General features: G+C 37.4%; 1 protein-coding gene across 3 annotated transcripts; it reads left to right on the forward strand.

Annotated features, from left to right (window-relative positions):
* Window positions 1–3,390: 3,390 nt before the first annotated feature.
* On the forward strand, window positions 3,391–19,577 carry LOC110714587 (protein LHY-like). 3 transcript variants are annotated; one of them, XM_021893128.1, is made up of 9 exons: window positions 3,391–3,812; window positions 3,921–3,944; window positions 4,209–4,407; window positions 4,976–5,087; window positions 11,529–11,590; window positions 17,055–17,279; window positions 17,357–17,651; window positions 17,735–18,798; window positions 18,905–19,577. In XM_021893128.1, the coding sequence occupies exons 3-9, from the start codon at window positions 4,369–4,371 to the stop codon at window positions 19,319–19,321; spliced, it is 2,214 nt and encodes a 737-aa protein (XP_021748820.1). In that variant the 5' UTR covers window positions 3,391–3,812; window positions 3,921–3,944; window positions 4,209–4,368; the 3' UTR covers window positions 19,322–19,577. The 3 variants fall into 3 exon arrangements, with proteins under 3 accessions (XP_021748820.1, XP_021748821.1, XP_021748822.1); XM_021893129.1 differs by having other exon boundaries at window positions 4,212–4,407; XM_021893130.1 differs by lacking the exon at window positions 11,529–11,590.
* Window positions 19,578–19,621: the final 44 nt, after the last annotated feature.

Genomic DNA, 19,621 nt, shown 5'->3' on the forward strand with positions numbered 1-19,621 from the left:
TTATCATAAAATCGTATAATCATAACTTACTCATGTTCTCTGATAAGACTATATCCAAAAATTATCGTCACAAAAATATTCTTCTTATGTACATTATTGACTTATTGTATAACATATCATTGTTAGGTGGAGATGATGCAACACATTCAGGAAGTCTTAGCTTCATGTGCAACTTATTATTTGCCCTACTTCTCTTTATTTGGTCTAAAGTTTATATATATTCACTCCGGCGAAAGATGCGCTCATTGAACTACCCACTTATTGTACTACCCACATAAATATATTACGTAGTAGATATAGTTATACGTACTTAGGATCATTTCTTAGAAATTGAATTAGCTTGAAAGACAAATTTCGTTTTATACCACTAAAATGAAATCAAATATAGCTTTACATTTTTTTTCAAATTAAAATTTGGAGTATTTCCCTTAACCAAATGAGCACTTATTGGTCTCTTACATATTGTTTCACTATGATATCATTTGGTTCAACTGAAGTGAAAGTTTGGAAATATATTGTTGGGCTTTAAAGTCAATTGTCTTGGACTTGGACTTCAACTGCATATTGTTTATGGATGTATGACTTAATGGCCTAATTAAATGCTTGCATGAAACCTTTTTCAAAAGCTAACATTGTAGAAAGTTGTCAAAAAGAAACTTTGGAAACTCTAGATTTTCTGTCATCCACTAGTTTTTCTTCTTTTTTTTTTTTTTCTTTCTTTTTTTTTTTTTTTTTTTTTGGACTACCCACTTATATTGGACTACTAGTTTTATAGATGGGTGACATCCACTAGTTTAGCTAGCTTGGTCGGTATAAATAAGGATTAAATTTACAAATTTCTAGAACAACTATGTTGAAGTTACCTTATTAGTGTGAAACATTTTTGAGTGGTTAGCAAAAAATATTGGCACGGTATAACCTAGAATCCTAGATAATGAGTGATGTACATATTATAAACTCAATCGAAAATGTTAAAGCTAAAGCACAAGTGATGTCATAAAACAGACAATGTATTGAAAAGTATTTGGGTTGTCTAATTAGTTTATAAAGAATTATATTTTGAGAATCAAGGTTAGTCTAACTAGTTGAAGGCTCTCCTTTCGATCTTCCATAGATGAGAGGGGTTCGATTCTCACCTTAAGCATGTAGGATTCCTAATTTCTGAATTTTTCCCCAACTTGTAAGGGAATTCTCTCTACCTTAAAAAATATTCTAAAGAAAATAACCTTATTGCATGAAAGTTTTTCAATTTTGCCATAATTTTTTTCCCTTTAAAATATTACGAGTACAATAATTATCCTATGATGATACCCAACAAAACCAACCAAATTTAAAGTACTATAAAAAGTGAGAACTTTCTTGACAAAAAAAAAAACGTTTAAAGTATTTTATCCCGAGGGTAAATTAAAACCACATACACTCATTAGTCAGTCACACTATTTGTATACAAGTCCATGGTGAGGTGTGATTAATTTGTGAGTTGTAATTGGCTTCACAAGTTGATAGTTGAGATGCAAAGTGGATGGCTCAAACCACCTAAATGGTTATTCGCCGTGTCATGATGTATTTGAAAAAGTGCTTCTTCGATGTTTATAAGAAGTTGAAAATTTATTAAAAATAATACTTCGATAGAGTGTACATGATTTCGTTTAGTTTTGAGTAATAATTCCAAAACTATATTAGATGAGGTCGGGGTGCTTTAAGAGGGCCATAAACTAAACTGAATTGGTTTGGAACTATAACGGACATATAAATAGGTACAATAACATACGAAGTATCAATTTCAAAAATTAGTTGTAGTTAGAGCTGGGTATTGTGTCGCCGCGAGTCGTGCCTCATTGTGCTAGGAGATGAGTTGTGTCGTATTGTGTCAGGCCTGGGTGATGGCGGACCGTCAAATGACATACCCCAGGCCACGACACGACCCATGTGCCTAGTGGGCCAAGTCGTGTCGGGCCGCATGCCAACCATTATTCTTATTATTTTATTTATATTATTTATAGTTCTTTTTTATTATGATGGTTCATTTTTATTATTTTTAATTTTATAATACTTATTTTTATTGTTTTTAAAATTATTTTTCCTTATTTTTATTATTATGGTTTGGCCCAATTTTTTTTTTTTTTTTTTTTTTTTTTTTTTTTTACGGCATGGCCCACCATTCCCAATTTCAAAATAATACTCATAATGTATGTTCCATGAAAATATGCAATTGACAGTTAAAAACTTTTGCATTATTGATTATATATTTTTTTTTATTTATAATTTTTACAATTGTATTTATAAAATTATATGATCTTGTTAAACAAAGAGTATAATTAGACATTAGTACAAAAAAAAATTGAACATTAATTTTTTGTTAATACCAGTTAAACATTTAATCATACTTTGGGCTTATTCACATTTACGGAATTGAGTTAAAATGAATTAAACTGAACTGAATTGATTTGAGCTAAGCTGAACTGAAATGAGCTGAAATGAATATTTTATGAAAGAAGGAAATTAAGAGCTGAACTGAACGGAGCTGAAATGAATATTTTATGAGAGAAGGAAATTAAGAGTTGAACTAAATGGAGCTGAATTGAATTTTCTATGAGAGAAGGAAATTTAAAGCTGAGTTGAACTGAACTGATTGGAGTTAAACTAAACTGAACTGAAATTAAGCTGAAGAGAACATGCCCTTTGTATCGATGATTGTTCTGTTCGCTCTATTTTCACTTATATAATTTGATTAATTTCATATAAGTTTAGATTAGAAAAATAAGTTCTAATAAAGATTGTCTAAGTTAATATATAACTAAAATAAATTTAGTTTAGATAAGTAAAAATTAGGTGGATAAAACACACCCTTAATACAAAACAAAGAGACTATGAAGTACGGAGTAAAATGGAAGGGGAGAGAAGGTGCGAAGGAGTGAAGTAAATTCGAGGAAGAAGGCATGTAGGTAAAACGTCGACCCCTTTCTCCGAGTGTAGAAAAATTCCTCAAATGGCAAGATCTGATATACATACGCCACGTAGCAAACACTTTTGCCACGTTGGGCGAATCCAAGGGTGTGCTTTTTCCATCAACTATTTCTTACCACATGCGCCACAGCAGCCACCATAAGTAGGCCCCACTGCCTTCGTGTCAACTCGCTTTTTCCATCTTACTCTGACTCACCTCAACTCGCTCTTCTCCGAGTTTGTGGCGCTCATTTTATCCCTCTTTATTTTTTTCCCACTTTTTCTTTTTCTAAATTAACATTAAAATACACCAAAAAGTGCACCGGTAGGTCTCTACATCATCCACTAACTCACTGCCACTTGTCACCATCCTACGCCCTTCATCACCTATTTCCATTTTATTTTCTTTTTAAAAAATGAAAATTCATTCAAATCCACAAGTGTTTTTCGTGGCTCATATTTCCTCTCACAAACTCCTGGTTTCTCTTCCTTCAATTTGGCATCCTTTTCTCTCTCCAACTTGGAAATTTAATTAATTAATAAATACAAAAAAACCCCCAAAAATAAAGGAAAAACAAAAAATAAATTCAGCTTCCTTTGCTCATCATCATCTTCTTCTTCTTCATTTCCTCTGATTTTTTGTTTCACTCACTAAAACTTCTTCGACTCTTACTTTCTCTCTCCTACCTAACTTAGCTCAATTCTTTCTATTTCCGCCATTTTTTCTAGCTCTACTTTGGTTTCTAGAAATTTCCTCCACTTGAAATTTTGATCGGTTTTGTTATTGTTTTTTTTACTGAAAATCAATGGGGTGAACTTTGTTCTTCATCATGACCAGATAACATCTGTTATTGTGTCTTATTAAGGTAACTTTTAATTTTAGTTTTCTTTTTTTTGGTTGAATTATGATTTTGAATCTGGAAAATTGTATTGAATTTTTTTTAATTTTTTTTTGAAATTTTTGGATTGTGCAGATTTGCGAGGACACGATTGTTTCGGTGAGGATTTTGTGAATTTGTGATTGTAAGGAAAATAAAAACTAATAAAAAGAGAAAATGGGGGAAAAGGAGGGAAGTCTGGTTTTTTATTATAATTTTATTTATTTATTTATTTGTTAATTAGTGAGAATTAGTTATAAATTATATACTACAAGTAATATATGATATGATATGATATGATGATGCTGTGTTGAATTTGGTTTGGGAAATGCTAAAAGGCGGATTATCTTTGAATATGTTTGGAAATTGTTTGTGTTTGTGCAGTAGAATTGAGCTATAGTAATACTACTGCTACTACTATTACTACTACGATTATGGGTTTTGGGGAAAGATGACTAGATGAGAAGGAGAAGAAGCTATTTATTATCATTTGCTTGTTTTTTGAGAGGATCTGAAGCAGCTTGCTGCTCTTCGTGTCCGTTTAATGAACAATTATTCTTCCGGCGAAGAACCGATCGTTAAGGTGCTTTTGTTTTGCCCCTTGTGCTTCTTTATTTCCTTACTTTTACTTATTTTACTAGTTCAAGGTTTTTTACACTTTTTTTAAGAGCTTTATTATTGTCTAGACTGTATTGGAGTAGTGATTGTATTGTATTGAGTTTTATAGAAAGGACTTATTGTTTTGGATCAAACGAGGTTGGCTTAATTGGCTTGATTTGTTTGGCTTTGTATGAATAAGTTTTCTTAGCTAAATTGACTTATAATTTGGATAAATTATTTTGTGTTAATCGACTGTTCGACCAGATGAAAAAAAATTACTTGTATAATGAATAAATAAAGTTTGCCTAAATTCTTTGATGATTGGATAATAGTAATTGGTAAAATGGACTTATATTTTGGATCAAAAATTTGGGTGAATTGAATTACATATTAGATTTAAAGGAATTGTCTTGATTTATTTGTGCTTTGATTCAAATGAAATTCAGAATATTGACTTATAATTTGGACCAGAAGGAGTGTTTTGTGGTCTGGAGTGGGAAGAATCTTATACCTTGCTAATTAATATATTTATTTTTATTTCTATTTTGAAGACTCGAAAGCCTTACACGATCACCAAGCAACGAGAGCGATGGACAGAAGAGGAGCACAATAGGTTTCTGGAGGCCTTGAAACTCTATGGTCGAGCTTGGCAGCGGATTGAAGGTTTTTATTTTGCTTTTAACTTTTTCTTTTAAAAATTGTTGTCGAGTTTCCATATCTATGTCTATGAGATTAGTCTTTCAGTAGGACATCTACTGAAATACCAAGTGGATGATAATGTTACTTACTAATAGTAAATGAGTAATATTCGATATAAAATCAAATTGAGGGTGAGGTGGGGGCAGAGTATGATATCTAAGTTCAATCAATTAATTGTTTATTGTTACCAAAGAGCATATCAGTCCGCTTGGCATGCTCACAAATGAGGATTTTGAGTATAGTATTTGAATAGAATTGAATTGGAATGATTTTGTCAATTTTATTGTTTGGCTCGCACCAAAAAATTTTTGTTTACCATTCTGCTAAATCTGAAACGGGCAGTATTCTGTTCCTTCTTCTGATCCTTCAATATTCAAGATATTGATTGGTGTAGAATAAGGGAAGATACAAGATGTATGTGAGCGTTGCAACCATTGAAGACACATGCTCTACACAAACTAATGCCTTTGATTTAGTTGCGCCATTAAAACGTTTTATAAATTGTATTAAATTCTGATTTAGTGTTGATAAGTATATTAGGTGACTCGTACTTCGTAGCTTTGTCCGCCCGATCGGGCGGACATTGCCCGGTCTGACCGGGCGGAAGAAGAAGAGGTGCCTGGCAAATTCGTTGAAGAAGCTGCTCTCGCGCCCGACCGGGCGAGCCTTCGCCCGATCGGGCAGACCTTGCCCGGTCTGACCGGGCGGTGGGGGTTGGATACGTTGAAGCATTCGTATGGAGTTTTCTTCTCGCGCCCGATCGGGCAGACCTTGCCCGGTCTGACCGGGCGGAGAAGGAAAAATGCGGAGACGCGGATTTTACGATTTAAAGTTATCTTTTATGTTATCTTTTTGCCCAAGTATCTTTTATTTTAGGGATTAATATAAAACCTCCCTAATATCAGTATTAGGGTTAAGAGAGACAGAGTGAGAGCCGTTCTTGAGAAATACAAGAATCATCTTTGTAATCTTTGCAGTTTATAGTGAAATCATTCGATCTCGGTGCCCGTGGACGTAGCTATCACATCGATAGTGAACCACGTAAATTCTTGGTGTTGTTCTTATTGTTTGCATTGAATTTCTTTATTGTTTTCTTGTTTGTTTTCGACCTTTGCTTCCGCTGTCGCACAACAATTGGTATCAGAGCTCAGGTTCAATCCTTGGAGAGTTTCTTGAAGATAACAATGGCAGGAGATTCAACAATAAGAATTGAGAAGTTTACCGGGAAAAATAGTTTCGGGCTATGGCAAATTAAGATGAAGGCTCTGTTAAAACAACAGCAGATATGGCGTCCGTTGGCTCCAAAGAGTACTACTTCGGAGTCAGGAGACGGACCGACTGACTCGCAGTTAGAAGTTATGGAAGAGAAGGCACACTCTACCATATTACTTAGTCTTGATGATCAAATCATCACGGAGGTTGCTGATCAGGAAACGGCGGCTGGATTGTGGCTGAAGCTGGAGTCATTGTATATGACTAAGTCGTTGACCAACAAATTATTACTGAAACAGCGGTTGTTTAGCCTCCGGATGCAGTCAGGTACTTCCTTACGGGAACATCTAGAAAAACTTAACTCTATTTTGCTTGATTTACGTAATTTAGATGTTAAAATTGATGATGAGGATGCTGCGTTGATTTTACTTGTATCTCTACCGTCTAGCTTTGAGAATTTTGTAGAGTCTTTTGTTGTTGGTAAGGATTCTATAACCTTAGAAGAAGTGAAGGCAACACTTCATACTAGGGAACTCAGAATGAAAGCTACGAGTGATAATGGGGATAATGGTAGTGGGTTATTTGTTAAGTCCGGAAAGTCTAAAAAGAATAAGGGGTTTAACAAGGGGAACAATGCTGGGTCGGGTGCTGGAAACGGCAAGGATGGATCTAGTAAAACTACTACTAAAACATGTTATTACTGTAAAGAACCGGGTCACTTTAGGAATAATTGTCCGGTGAGGAAAAACAAGTCCCAGGCTGCTGTAGTTGAAGAGAAACCGAATGAGAGCTATAATTCAGAGGAAGATTTAGCATTAGTCAGTTCTGCTAGGTCTGATGATTTATCTGATAACTGGGTTCTAGATTCGGGGTGTTCGTTCCATATGTGTCCACGTCGAGATTGGTTTGATACATATGAACCTCGCAATGGGGGTATGGTTATAGTCGGTAACAATGCTCCATGTAAGGTCACAGGTATTGGTTCCATGAGGTTGAGGACTGTTGATGGGCGGAGGTTAACTTTGACTAATGTACGGCATGTTCCTGCTTTAGAAAAGAATCTGATTTCATTGGGTACCCTGGATGAATTGGGGTACAATGGTGTGTTTTCAGATGGGGAGTTGTGTATTTTCAGAGGTTCTGAGTTGGTACTTAAGGGTATCAAAAGGAACACCCTCTATGTTTTTGAGGGTGTTACACTGCCTAGTTCTGCGGTTTGCGCATCTGTATCTCACCAGGAGATGACTAAGATTTGGCACATGAGGCTTGGTCATATGGGGGAGAAGGGGATGCAGCTATTGTCCAAGAGGGGTCTTCTATCCGGGGTCAAGGTTGCCAACCTTGAATTTTGTGAGCATTGTGTGTTTGGTAAGAAACACAGGTCAAAGTTCAGCAAGGGTGCTCACATTACTGATGCAGTGCTCGATTACATCCATTCAGATTGCTGGGGTCCATCTAGAGTTGAAGGTATGGGAGGTTACCACTATTTTGTGTCATTTATTGATGACAAGTCCCGATACACATGGCTTAGGTTGCTTAAGTCAAAGGATGAGGCCTTCAAAGTTTTCAAGCAATGGAAAGCTTTGGTGGAAAATCGACAAGGAAGGAAGATCAAGAAGCTACGAACGGACAATGGGCTAGAGTTTTGCAAAGACGAGTTTAATCAGTTCTGTGCAGATGAGGGTATAGGTCGGCATCATACTGTCAGGAAGACACCACAGCAGAACGGTGTAGCAGAACGGGTTAATCAGACACTGCTAGAGAGAGTCCGATGCATGCTCTCTAATGCAGGGCTTGGGAGGAGGTACTGGAGTGAAGCTGTGTTAACAGCTTGTTATGTCATTAATAGGGGTCCTCATTCTGGAATTGATTCCAAAATTCCGTTTGAGATCTGGAGTGGTAAGTTGCCTAATTTTTCGAATTTGAAGATTTTTGGTTGTGTTGCTTATTATCATGTTATTGAGGGTAAGCTGGATCCACGAGCCAAGAAGGGGTGTTTTGTTGGGTACGGGGATGGTGTGAAGGGGTTTAGAATTTTTTCACCTTCGGAGGGTCGGGTCATTCTTAGTAGGGATGTTACTTTCGATGAAAACACCATGTATTCAATTAAAAATGCAGAGATTTCAGATTTGAGAAGGGAAGGAGACAATTTATTACAGACAGATGGGGTACTTGAGGTACATCAGTCTACCATTGCTGATTTACCTCGGGTACAATATATTGATGATGATGCTGATGTTCCAGTGCCGGGTACTCCTGAACCTGAGATTACTCCTACTCATTCTAACTCTGGGGATGAGGTGGAGCAATCTAATCAGGGGTCATCTAGTCAACCTGACACCATTCTTGAGATGCCTAAACGAGTTATCAAGAAGCCTGTTAGATTGATTGAAGAGATGGAGGGAAGAAATTGCTGTGTTGATGCGATGACAGGTTATGCATTGAGTGTAGCTGATGATGTAGAGTCATTTGAACCTGCCACATATAAACAAGCAATTAGTTGTAGTGAGTCTGCGCAATGGCTTGCCGCAATGGGTGAAGAGATGCAGTCTCTTTACAAGAACAGAGTGTGGGAACTGGTAAAGGTACCGGAAGGGAGGAAGCTTGTGGGTTGTAAATGGATTTACAAGAAGAAAGAAGGGTTGTCGGAAACTGAGCAAATACGTTTTAAGGCTAGGCTAGTTGCTAAGGGGTTCAGTCAGGTAGAAGGGGTTGATTTTGTTGAGATATTCTCACCTGTGGTTCGACATACTTCTATCCGTGTGTTATTGTCAATTGTAGCACATTTTGATCTTGAGCTGGAGCAGTTGGATGTTAAAACGGCTTTCCTTCATGGCGATTTGGAGGAGGAGATTCTGATGAAGCAGCCCGAAGGATTCGAAGCTCCTGGAAAGGAACACTATGCCTGCAGATTGCTAAAGTCATTGTATGGACTTAAGCAATCCCCCCGACAGTGGTACAAAAGGTTTGATTCTTTTATGGTTTCACAAGGTTTTGACAGGAATTCATATGATTGCTGTGTGTATCATAGTAAGCTGGATAATGGTTCCATGATTTATCTTTTGTTATATGTTGATGACATGTTGGTTGCCACAAAGAATAAATCTGATATTGCTAGATTAAAGGAGATGCTTAACTCGGAGTTTGACATGAAAGACTTGGGTGCAGCTAGGAAGATTTTGGGTATGGAGATCTACAGGGATCGGGCTAGAGGTAAGCTTTTCTTGACTCAGAAAAGCTACATTGAAAAGATTCTGTCTCGTTTTGGGATGGAAAAATCGAAGCCTATAAGTACGCCAACTACTGTTAGTTGTAAGTTGTCTTTGTCTATGTCACCTCAATCAGAGGAGGAGTTGTCTTATATGTCTAGAGTTCCATATGCAAACGCGGTTGGTTGTTTGATGTATGCTATGGTCTGTACTAGGCCGGATATTGCGCATGCTGTTAGTGTTGTAAGCAGGTTTATGGCTCGACCTGGGAGGGAACACTGGCAAGGGGTGAAAAGGATTTTTCGCTACCTGAGAGGGACAGCTGATATTGGTCTTGTGTACGGGAATGATAAGGAATGCTTGGTCACTGGGTACAGTGATTCTGATTATGCAGCTGATGTGGATACCAGGAGGTCTGTGACTGGTTATGTGTTCACTTTGGGTGGTTCTGTGGTTAGTTGGAAGTCTACATTGCAGTCATCAGTTACGTTGTCAACTACTGAAGCTGAGTATATGGCTCTAACTTCTGCAGCTAAGGAGTCTATTTGGCTCAAAGGCCTAGTAGGTGAACTGGGTATTGCACAGGATTTTGCTACAGTGTATTGTGATAGTCTAAGTGCGATTTGCTTAGCTAAAGATCAAGTACACCATGATCGGACGAAGCACATTGATGTCAGGTATCATTTCTTACGTACTGACAAGAGGATTAAGGTGAAGAAGATTGGGACTGCTGACAACCCGGCTGATTTCTTCACTAAGCCTGTTCCGTTTAGCAAGTTTAAACATTGCTTAGACTTGCTAAATATTGATTACTACGTGATGTAGTAGGCCCTGAGGGGCGAAGTTGGGGAGCTCCTGGTGTAGGTGTGTTGGCATTAAGGTGGAGCTTGCCCGGGGCTTGTGATGCAGGTGGAGCATTATGAGTTGTTATACTTGGAGACGAGTATGTGATGGGTCTTGGTTGAAGACTTATCGGGATGTATGGCTTATGCATGAGTCCTGCATCGGGTTTGGCTTGAGATGTTTTTTCACTATGTCTTGATGGGGTCGTTTGCTGACTACGAGTTCTCGTCAAGGTGGAGATTGTTGATAAGTATATTAGGTGACTCGTACTTCGTAGCTTTGTCCGCCCGATCGGGCGGACATTGCCCGGTCTGACCGGGCGGAAGAAGAAGAGGTGCCTGGCAAATTCGTTGAAGAAGCTGCTCTCGCGCCCGACCGGGCGAGCCTTCGCCCGATCGGGCAGACCTTGCCCGGTCTGACCGGGCGGTGGGGGTTGGATACGTTGAAGCATTCGTATGGAGTTTTCTTCTCGCGCCCGATCGGGCAGACCTTGCCCGGTCTGACCGGGCGGAGAAGGAAAAATGCGGAGACGCGGATTTTACGATTTAAAGTTATCTTTTATGTTATCTTTTTGCCCAAGTATCTTTTATTTTAGGGATTAATATAAAACCTCCCTAATATCAGTATTAGGGTTAAGAGAGACAGAGTGAGAGCCGTTCTTGAGAAATACAAGAATCATCTTTGTAATCTTTGCAGTTTATAGTGAAATCATTCGATCTCGGTGCCCGTGGACGTAGCTATCACATCGATAGTGAACCACGTAAATTCTTGGTGTTGTTCTTATTGTTTGCATTGAATTTCTTTATTGTTTTCTTGTTTGTTTTCGACCTTTGCTTCCGCTGTCGCACAACAGGAAGATACAAGATGTATGTGAGCGTTGCAACCATTGAAGACACATGCTCTACACAAACTAATGCCTTTGATTTAGTTGCGCCATTAAAACGTTTTATAAATTGTATTAAATTCTGATTTAGTGTTGGCCAAACAGTGGAAATGTGACTAATTTGCCCCCATATCCATTCAGTTCTGTTCTTTGTCTCACCAAACGGGCTTGTAGTGCAATCTTTTTTATATATTATATCTTACTTGAAGAGCTGCTCCTTCTCTTCTCTTTTCCTTTTTTCTGTTTGGTGGTGTGCAGAACATATTGGGACAAAGACCGCTGTCCAGATAAGAAGTCATGCACAGAAGTTCTTTTCAAAGGTCCATCGGTATCTTTCGTCTCATACTTTGGTTAAAGTTTTAACTTCTTTTGCTAGTATCTGGGAAAAATCATTCTTCCAATGTTGTGCCTGATAATGTCAATTACCTTGTCATGTTGAGCATGCTAGAGATTAAGGAGCCTGAAATCACTCTAGGTATTGTTTGTGGGAGGGAGGTGGACTTCCATAAAAACTATTATTTCCATCATATATTGGCAAGAGAATTTTGAATCTATGATCAGTATACAGAATAATTTTAGAGATGAAATCAGAATACGCAAAAACCAAATCAGAAGATCAAAAAACAAAGGGTGTATAAGCAAACTCTCTTTGCGCCCAAAAAAACAATTTCTCACTCTCTTGATCATCATAGGTAGTCAAACACCAAGCTCTATAACCAAATCATTCTGTGTACTTTTTTTTTTTTTTTTTGGTATGAGTTGTAATTGAAAGGATCAAATTTGGTATAAACTTAGATCAAGGCATTTAAATTAAAGCCAAAGAAGAAGTCTTTTGGCTCCATTGGATTCTTTTTTTAAGAAAATTGTTATTATGTATTTATGTGAGTGTCATAGGCTTATCTTAAGTTTTATGATGTTTTTTGTGACTGGTATCATTCTCCTTAAGTGCATATCTTGTAATGTTGAAACCTAAAGCTGGCATTTGGGGTATCCACCTATGTGTGATCCCTTTGTTTCAGCAACATAGATTTATATAATCTACTGGAAGGTTTCAACACCACATTTCCCAGTGATTGTCCTACCATCCATTTTGGTATATTTTATTGACTGTATTATATCATGAAGCATTTATGCATCTCACCATATAGCTATTCTTATTATAGGACAATCACTATGAATTGAGGGAATAATAGTTTCAAGAATATTCTGAGATACCTTTTTATGAGAACAAAACGTGGAGATTGGATAATATACTCTCTGATCTTTTAGCTATGTGGTGGGCATAACAGCTTCGACCACCACGTAGTAGACCACTATTAGGGTGTTTTCTCAAGTAGGGACAGAGTTGCAGATGGTTGGTCCTCAAAAAGACCCAGATGTTACGACCTATTACCTCCTTAATATTCCCTTACTACAGTTCACTCTATGGTCTGGATTGAGGGTTGCTGCTAGAATAAAGTGTGTAGGCACCATCTAACCTGTTATAGAGTACTAGTACTCCACTCAGTAACAAGGTAACAAGTGCATTCAACTTAGGCTGGTGATGAGGGGGACCTGTAACAAAATAATGGAAGAGGGACAACCCCCTTTTTTTTTCCAAACTCAAGTAGCCAATATAACTAATGTGTAGAATACTGTGTTCTTGAAAAGTATTTATATTTTTCCCAGAAAAAAAAAAAAAAAAAAGAAAGAGAAAACAGGGCCAAAATCATGATTCCTTTTCTTCCAATTATGAGTTGAAGGATATTCTCCCTGTGTAAGATGCTTTTTTTTTTTCGAAATTCTAGATCTACATTTGCTTCTTTCTCATTTTCATTTTTGGGGTTTCTTTCACGAACTTGAGATTATTCATGATTCCTTTTTTTATTTTTTTATTTTTTTTATTTTTTTTATTTTAATTTTTTTATTTTTTATGGAGGTTTGATGGTGGTTCTAGAATAGAACTTATTATGTTTTATGTTGTTTGTCAACATGTCACATATCTTAGTCTTCCCATATCTTGCAATCCTTTATGTGCGCACAGGCGAGTACATGCATTTATCTATGTGACTGTGTATAAAGGATTATCTAAAAGGGAAATAAATGGATTACTAGTAAAATTGTGGTATTTGTGGAAAGACTGGAAACCATAAGGGATATGAGCTATGTGAATTGGGATGATGGATTTATATGCTGAAAAAGGGTATAATTACTTTGATTCTTAGTCTAAGTGAACTAGGATGATGATTTATTTCTTGGCTTCTTTGCCAATGGCCCAATGATCTAGAACTAAAATATGAGCTTTCCTAGTACATTAAAAAATTCAATTAAGGTGCGTGGATCTAATATCTTTTTCGTTGGAATGATCTGCAAATTTCCTCACTTGATTCTCATAAGTAACTGAGGTGTTAGAAATATATTTGTTTGTGAGAATAATCAATTGTTTGATCTTATTTCTCATGGATTCGACCTTAAAAACTTCCAAATAATTTACCAAGACAAACTGTTTGGTTAAGGATATTAGGAACACCGTCCCCTATGTGTCTAGTTTTGTGGGACATGTCAGTAGCCTGGCATGGCACTATTTTGTGAATATGTCATCTCTGAGGACCATAGCTGTGAATCTCAAGTTAGAAGCCATGTTTTGATTTCAGCGATCATTTGGCTGGTTTTAATACATTGATCTGCTTGAAGATCTAGAAGTACATATTTTCTGCAGAATGTTGTATGATGTAGAATATCTTTGATCTGCTATTAAATGGCAAACAATTCTAAATAAGGTAAGGCAGAGTGTCCTTCATTACTGGTTTACATATGATTCACAAGGGTATATACAAAAGATACAATATCTTATATAGAAACAGAAGTGCAAATCTCCCTTTTTTCCCCCTTTTTATCTCACACATAATCCCTATGCTAGCCTACTGGCATTGATGGTAACTATTGCTAGAATATTGTGGTCTTGAAATTGATTCTCAAAGACTTGGACACAGGTTATTGACATTTTAGAAGCTAGAGACTTTGAGGAAAGGGGTTGGGCCAATGGGGCACTGATGTCATTATAGATTTTTGTCCTCTTTAGGAACCTTATGAAGCCAAGTTTCAATTTATATTGCTTTAAGCAATGTTTTCCAGATAGTCTGTAGTCTTGCCAGAAAAATAAGGATGTATGTTTTTTGTTTTTGTTTTTTTTTTTGTGTGTATGTGTGTGTGGACTAACCTAAGAGGGGGGGGGGGTAATATGGGTATTTTAGTAATATTAGTTTGCTAGGTTAATAGACCCTAGTATAAAATAGAGAGGGAAGAGTAAGAAGAAGGCAGGTTGTTATTGGTGAAAGTAGTGTAGTAGCAGTGTAGTAGTAGTAGTGTAGTGTAGTGTAGTAGTCCCTCAAGGATGTAGCTTTAGCCATCTTTCAATTGTAGTCGTAATTTGCCATTTTCAATCAAAATATCTAAGTTTTCCTCTATTTTCTGTGTGTTATTGGGTGACTGTGTTCTCTGAGTATTGAGTCTATAGCAGTGTGTGTGTGTGTGTGCTCGCGCGCTTGTAGTGTCTTCCTATATTGCTTTGAAAATAGGCGTTAATCAACAATATTTTGTTTCTGTTTTCATTCTTTCCTCCTTTGTATTTATTATGGAGAGTGGCTTCAATTAGCCTGTTGATAAATATGAAATTTGTTCATGTATAAGGAATGATGAAGCTCTGTCCAGATTGGTGTGAAACTGATTTTTTGGCTGTAGATAAGATACAGTTATGGTGAATTCACATATGCTTTGCTTATGCCTTATTTTGTTTAGGTTGAAGGTTATAAGTTTAAACTAGGGGACTATTTGTGTTGTTTTTAATCATAACAAGGTTGATATGGTTTATATCTATGTTAATTGGAGAAAATCGCAAAGTGCCTTGTCGACATGACATGACACGGACACGGACACTGGTGTGTCCGACCCTTCTCTGTGCACTCGAACACTTCCAATAAGTGTGGAGAGTAAAAAAAGAGGAGAAACTTGACAGAAAAACATATCTTGTTCGAAGTCTACCATTGATATAGAGAAGATGGAGAGAAGAAGATTGTCATTTATTAGGAGAATTTGCCGAGGAATTTTTTTTTTTTTATAAAAAAAATAGGAGTAGACGTAATTACAAATTAAAGCTTTTGTATATTCAATTTATTTATATAAATTTAAGTGACGTATTGATGTGTCCCCGTAAATCCGTAATCGTATCCAAATATGGACTGATTCCCCGTGTCCTAAAATTTTGTAATTTTCCGGATCACACACTTGGACATGTGTTTGTGTCCGATACCCATTCCCGAGTCCATGTAACATAGGCTTATATGTGTTGGTATTTAGCAAAAAGGTCTTCTACATATAGATAGCAGTTTCCCACTACAAGTCATTAAGGGGCTGGTTTGGCCGAGCTCTTATTGCTTGGGCAAACCAGTCCCCTTTATTCATTATGGTATAGCTCAAACAAAGAAGACAAGCTTCATGATTACCTTTCTCATAGTGGTGCTCACCTTCTTTTCCCCACAAAATTCCTACGGAAAATTAACATTACTTTTTTGATGCTCATCCCTGATATTGCATTAGATACCACACTGGAATGAAAGTAGGAATTAAGGATCTTAGGAGAAATTTGTTTCTCTTGTTACAAAACTGACAATCAGTATGAAGATTATTGATAAGCAGATATAGAACCCTATTTGAATTAGATTGCATTATAGCTCCTAAGCTGTGAGTTAATAGTCATAGTTTAGAAGATCATGAAGAATTTACTTGTTGAATTAGGCCTGCAGAGAAAAAGGAAAAGGATAAAGGTAAATTGCAGAATGTCCTTAAGTCAGCCAGATCATACTCAGAAATGCCTGAGGTGGATGAAAAACTTGTATCATCTATTGAGTTGGTAGGTATAATAAAATGCAAGAATGCAACATGCATCTCACCCACAACCGGTCTGTTGTAGTTCGGTGATGTCTGTGAGTTCTGTACTAGGCAATTGGCATCGTCATATTGTTTGGCAATTTGACATGATTTGTCCGTCAGAGCCTTTGAGTCTTGAGTGTCTGAAAAATATTCTATGGCCAGGGCCACTGATAAGGGATTCCAAATTTCGTATTGAAAGCAGTTTAATTCCATAGTCCATACTAGTATCTGTATTGCATTATCTTTGCCAATATCAGATATGACCTTACTGTGATTTAACTCATTCAAGTCAACTTTGTCTCAAACTTCAGTAGATTGTTTAACATAACTGCATATCTGGAATATATCTGAATGCAACATTTGTTTGGTACAAAGGCAACTATGGCTTTCATTTTCTATATTAATTAATTCTTTTTTGGTTTCCCTTAAAGCTTTTATGAAAGGGACTTCTTAAAAACTTGCATCCTTTAATTCATCAAGGTGTAAGTTCCTGCGATAGATCATATTTCAATTCTGATTTTCAGTCCCAAAATAATGTCTCTGTTTTATAAAAATTTGAAATAGGCATATACTTTTGGGTCAACTTGGAAAAGATTTTAGACATTTACTATTCATGAGTGGGTACTTTGGACTGTGAATCTTCCACATTGCCTTTTATTTAGATGAATGCCTTCGTTTTGAAAATGTTTTGAATTTTGTGAAATATCTGTATCTGAAAAAATGGCAAATTTGGAAAATCATGAAACATATATGATATTTATGATACTTTTGCTTAGAGGGATACTCTGGAGTCAGAATGTTCTACATTGCCTTTTAAAGTTCAATTGATGATTAGATTTGTTCTTTATCTGATATGTTGTGTTTTAATGCTTTCAGTTGGAAAAGGAGGCTCTTGTTAAAGGTGTTCCGATAGGGCAAGCAATTGATATAGAAATTCCTCCTCCACGCCCTAAAAGGAAACCAAGCAACCCTTATCCTCGCAAGACTGGTGCTATAAGTTCCCCTAACACACAGGTAAGAGCAAAGGATGGGAAGCAAATACCAGGCTCTATACACAATACAGAAGAAGCTATAGATTTAGAAAAAGAGCAATTCCCTGAGGTATGGTTTATCCTACACTTTCCAGTCCTGATACACTAGCTGTCTTTTTAATACACTAAGTAATTAATTATCTTCAGGAACCTGGTGGTGATGATGGAGAATCAAGCCCTAAAGAGATCAGTGGTGGTGACAAGTGCACTGAAGCATTTACAATTTTCCGAAAAGCACCATCTGCCTTGGGAGCATCTTCTAATGAATTATCTGCCAGAGCCATGGGAACAACTAGAAAGTTATCCAACTTCAAGGAGTTTGTGCCGATAAGGAAACCACTAGCCGACAATGAAACAAGAGATCTTAATGTTGCTGATGGACATAACACAAGTCATGAGCCCGATAAATCTGATGTTGTGGAGATGATTCAGAATGACTCAGGTGAGATTTCAATTTCAACTCAACCAACATAAGGATCATTGCTGATGCTTAAATAAGAATCTGATAGTGTTGGTCTATGCCAGAAAATGAAACAAATGCAGCTAAAACATTTCCCAGACATGCTCCTGTTCAGATTCTTGATGGAAACCTGGCGTCATGCAGTCAGGGTTTTTCTTCAGATGTATCATATCAAGAACCTGCATTTCATCCAATGGGGACCCCGGGCCAGCCTGCATTTTTTAGCAATCCTACTGTTTCAGCTGCTGTAGAAAGCCAAACTAGCACTTCAAAATCCAATAATCACCAAATGTTTCCAAATTCCCATCCTCCATTTAGTCCGTTTCCTAACAGCCAGGAAAATTATTCGTTTCTGCAGATGTCCTCAACTTTTTCAAGCATGATTGTTTCTGCTCTTGTTCAGAATCCAGCTGCACATGCTGCAGCAAGTTTTGCAGCTTCATTTTGGCCCTGTCCAAATGTAGGAAATTCAGCCAATTCTCCTGCAGGCTCCAATGGAGGTTTCCCTCCTCGTCCAATGAACTCGGCTCCTAGTGTAGCAGCAATTGCTGCTGCTACAGTAGCAGCTGCTACTGCTTGGTGGGCAGCACATGGACTGCTGCCATTGTGTGCTCCATTACATGGTGGCTATTCTTTTCCTCCTGCTTCAGCAACTGCTCCATTAGCTAATTTTGGCCAAACTCCACCTGCTAATGAAGAAAAGGAAGAGAACAATTTCCAAATTCCTGGATCACAAGTTCAGCAACCTAACCAGGAATTGTCTGTAGCTTTAAAGCCACAACATTCAGCATCCAAATCCTCAGCGACATCTTCGTCTGATTCCGGTAACATTATTAGTGAAAAAATGGATATTGGAGTGGCAGCCGACAATAACGAGAAGGATGTCCCTGACTTAAGTGAGCAAAATGACACAAGCAAGGGGAAGAGCAAGAAACAGGTGGATCGCTCATCTTGTGGTTCTAACACACCTTCAGGCAGCGACATTGAAACTGATGCTTTGGAAAAAGTTGATAAAGAAAAAGAAGAAGCCAACGAGCCTGATGTAAGTCGTCCTACCAGTGAACCTAGTAGTCGCCGCAATCGAATCATTGGCAACTTATATGATTCCTGGAAGGAGGTTTCCGAGGGGGTAATTGCATCTCTCTCTCTCTCTCTCTCTCTCTCTCTCATGATTACCTAACCGAATGATAGAATTTGTTTATTTGTTAACTTATGTTGTGTAATTTAAATATCAGGGGCGGCTGGCATTTCAAGCACTTTTTTCTAGAGAGGTTTTGCCCCAGAGCTTTTCACCACCACTAAATTTTACTGGCAAGAGCCAAGAAATGAATGGGTTTGTTGAAGAGTTTAGGCAAACTGCTGAGGAAAGCAATAATGCATCACAATTGGACCTCAACAGCAATGCATGGGAATCTTGCTCCAGCAATCAAGGCGTAGAAAAAATCAAATTACGAGAAGAGGACAATTGCAAAGATGGGCTGCTGACATATAGTCATGAACAAGGGAAGCTGAAGACAAACAGAACAGGTTTTAAGCCATACAAGAGGTGTTCTGTGGAGGCCAGAGAGAGCAGCAGGGTGATGAACTCCAGCGCTCCGGAGCAAGAAAAATGTTCAAAGAGATTGCGCCTTGATGGGGAGGCTTCAACTTGATGTGTAAGGGAAACCTTGCTCACTACAAGTCCCCCCCAGTTATCAGTTTCTTTATTTCAGTCCTAAAAAGTTCACGAGACCTTTCGTGTTTGTACTATAATAGACTACATTGCTCTATTTCATTTCTCAGACTTCCTCGGATGCTTGCAATCTCCATGAATAGACTTAAAATCATTATTCTCATAAACTCTGGATCTCAAATTAAAAACAAACCTGTTCTGCTGCTCTTCATGTTATCATACATTCTGTTGCTTCAGTGGCCCAGTATTATGATGTAATGGTAAGTGACATTGACAAAAA

The sequence above is a fragment of the Chenopodium quinoa genome, unplaced genomic scaffold (assembly GCF_001683475.1).
Source record: "Chenopodium quinoa cultivar QQ74 unplaced genomic scaffold, ASM168347v1, whole genome shotgun sequence".
Taxonomy (NCBI): domain Eukaryota; kingdom Viridiplantae; phylum Streptophyta; class Magnoliopsida; order Caryophyllales; family Amaranthaceae; genus Chenopodium; species Chenopodium quinoa.

Excerpts from the sequence above, each read along its gene's own strand:
- LOC110714587 (XM_021893128.1), top strand. The coding sequence starts at position 4,369 with ATGAACAATTATTCTTCCGGCGAAGAACCGATCGTTAAG. Across the intron at positions 11,591-17,054 it reads CACAGAAGTTCTTTTCAAAG|TTGGAAAAGGAGGCTCTTGT; the intron begins GTCCATCGGTAT and ends TAATGCTTTCAG. Across the intron at positions 17,280-17,356 it reads AAAAAGAGCAATTCCCTGAG|GAACCTGGTGGTGATGATGG; the intron begins GTATGGTTTATC and ends AATTATCTTCAG.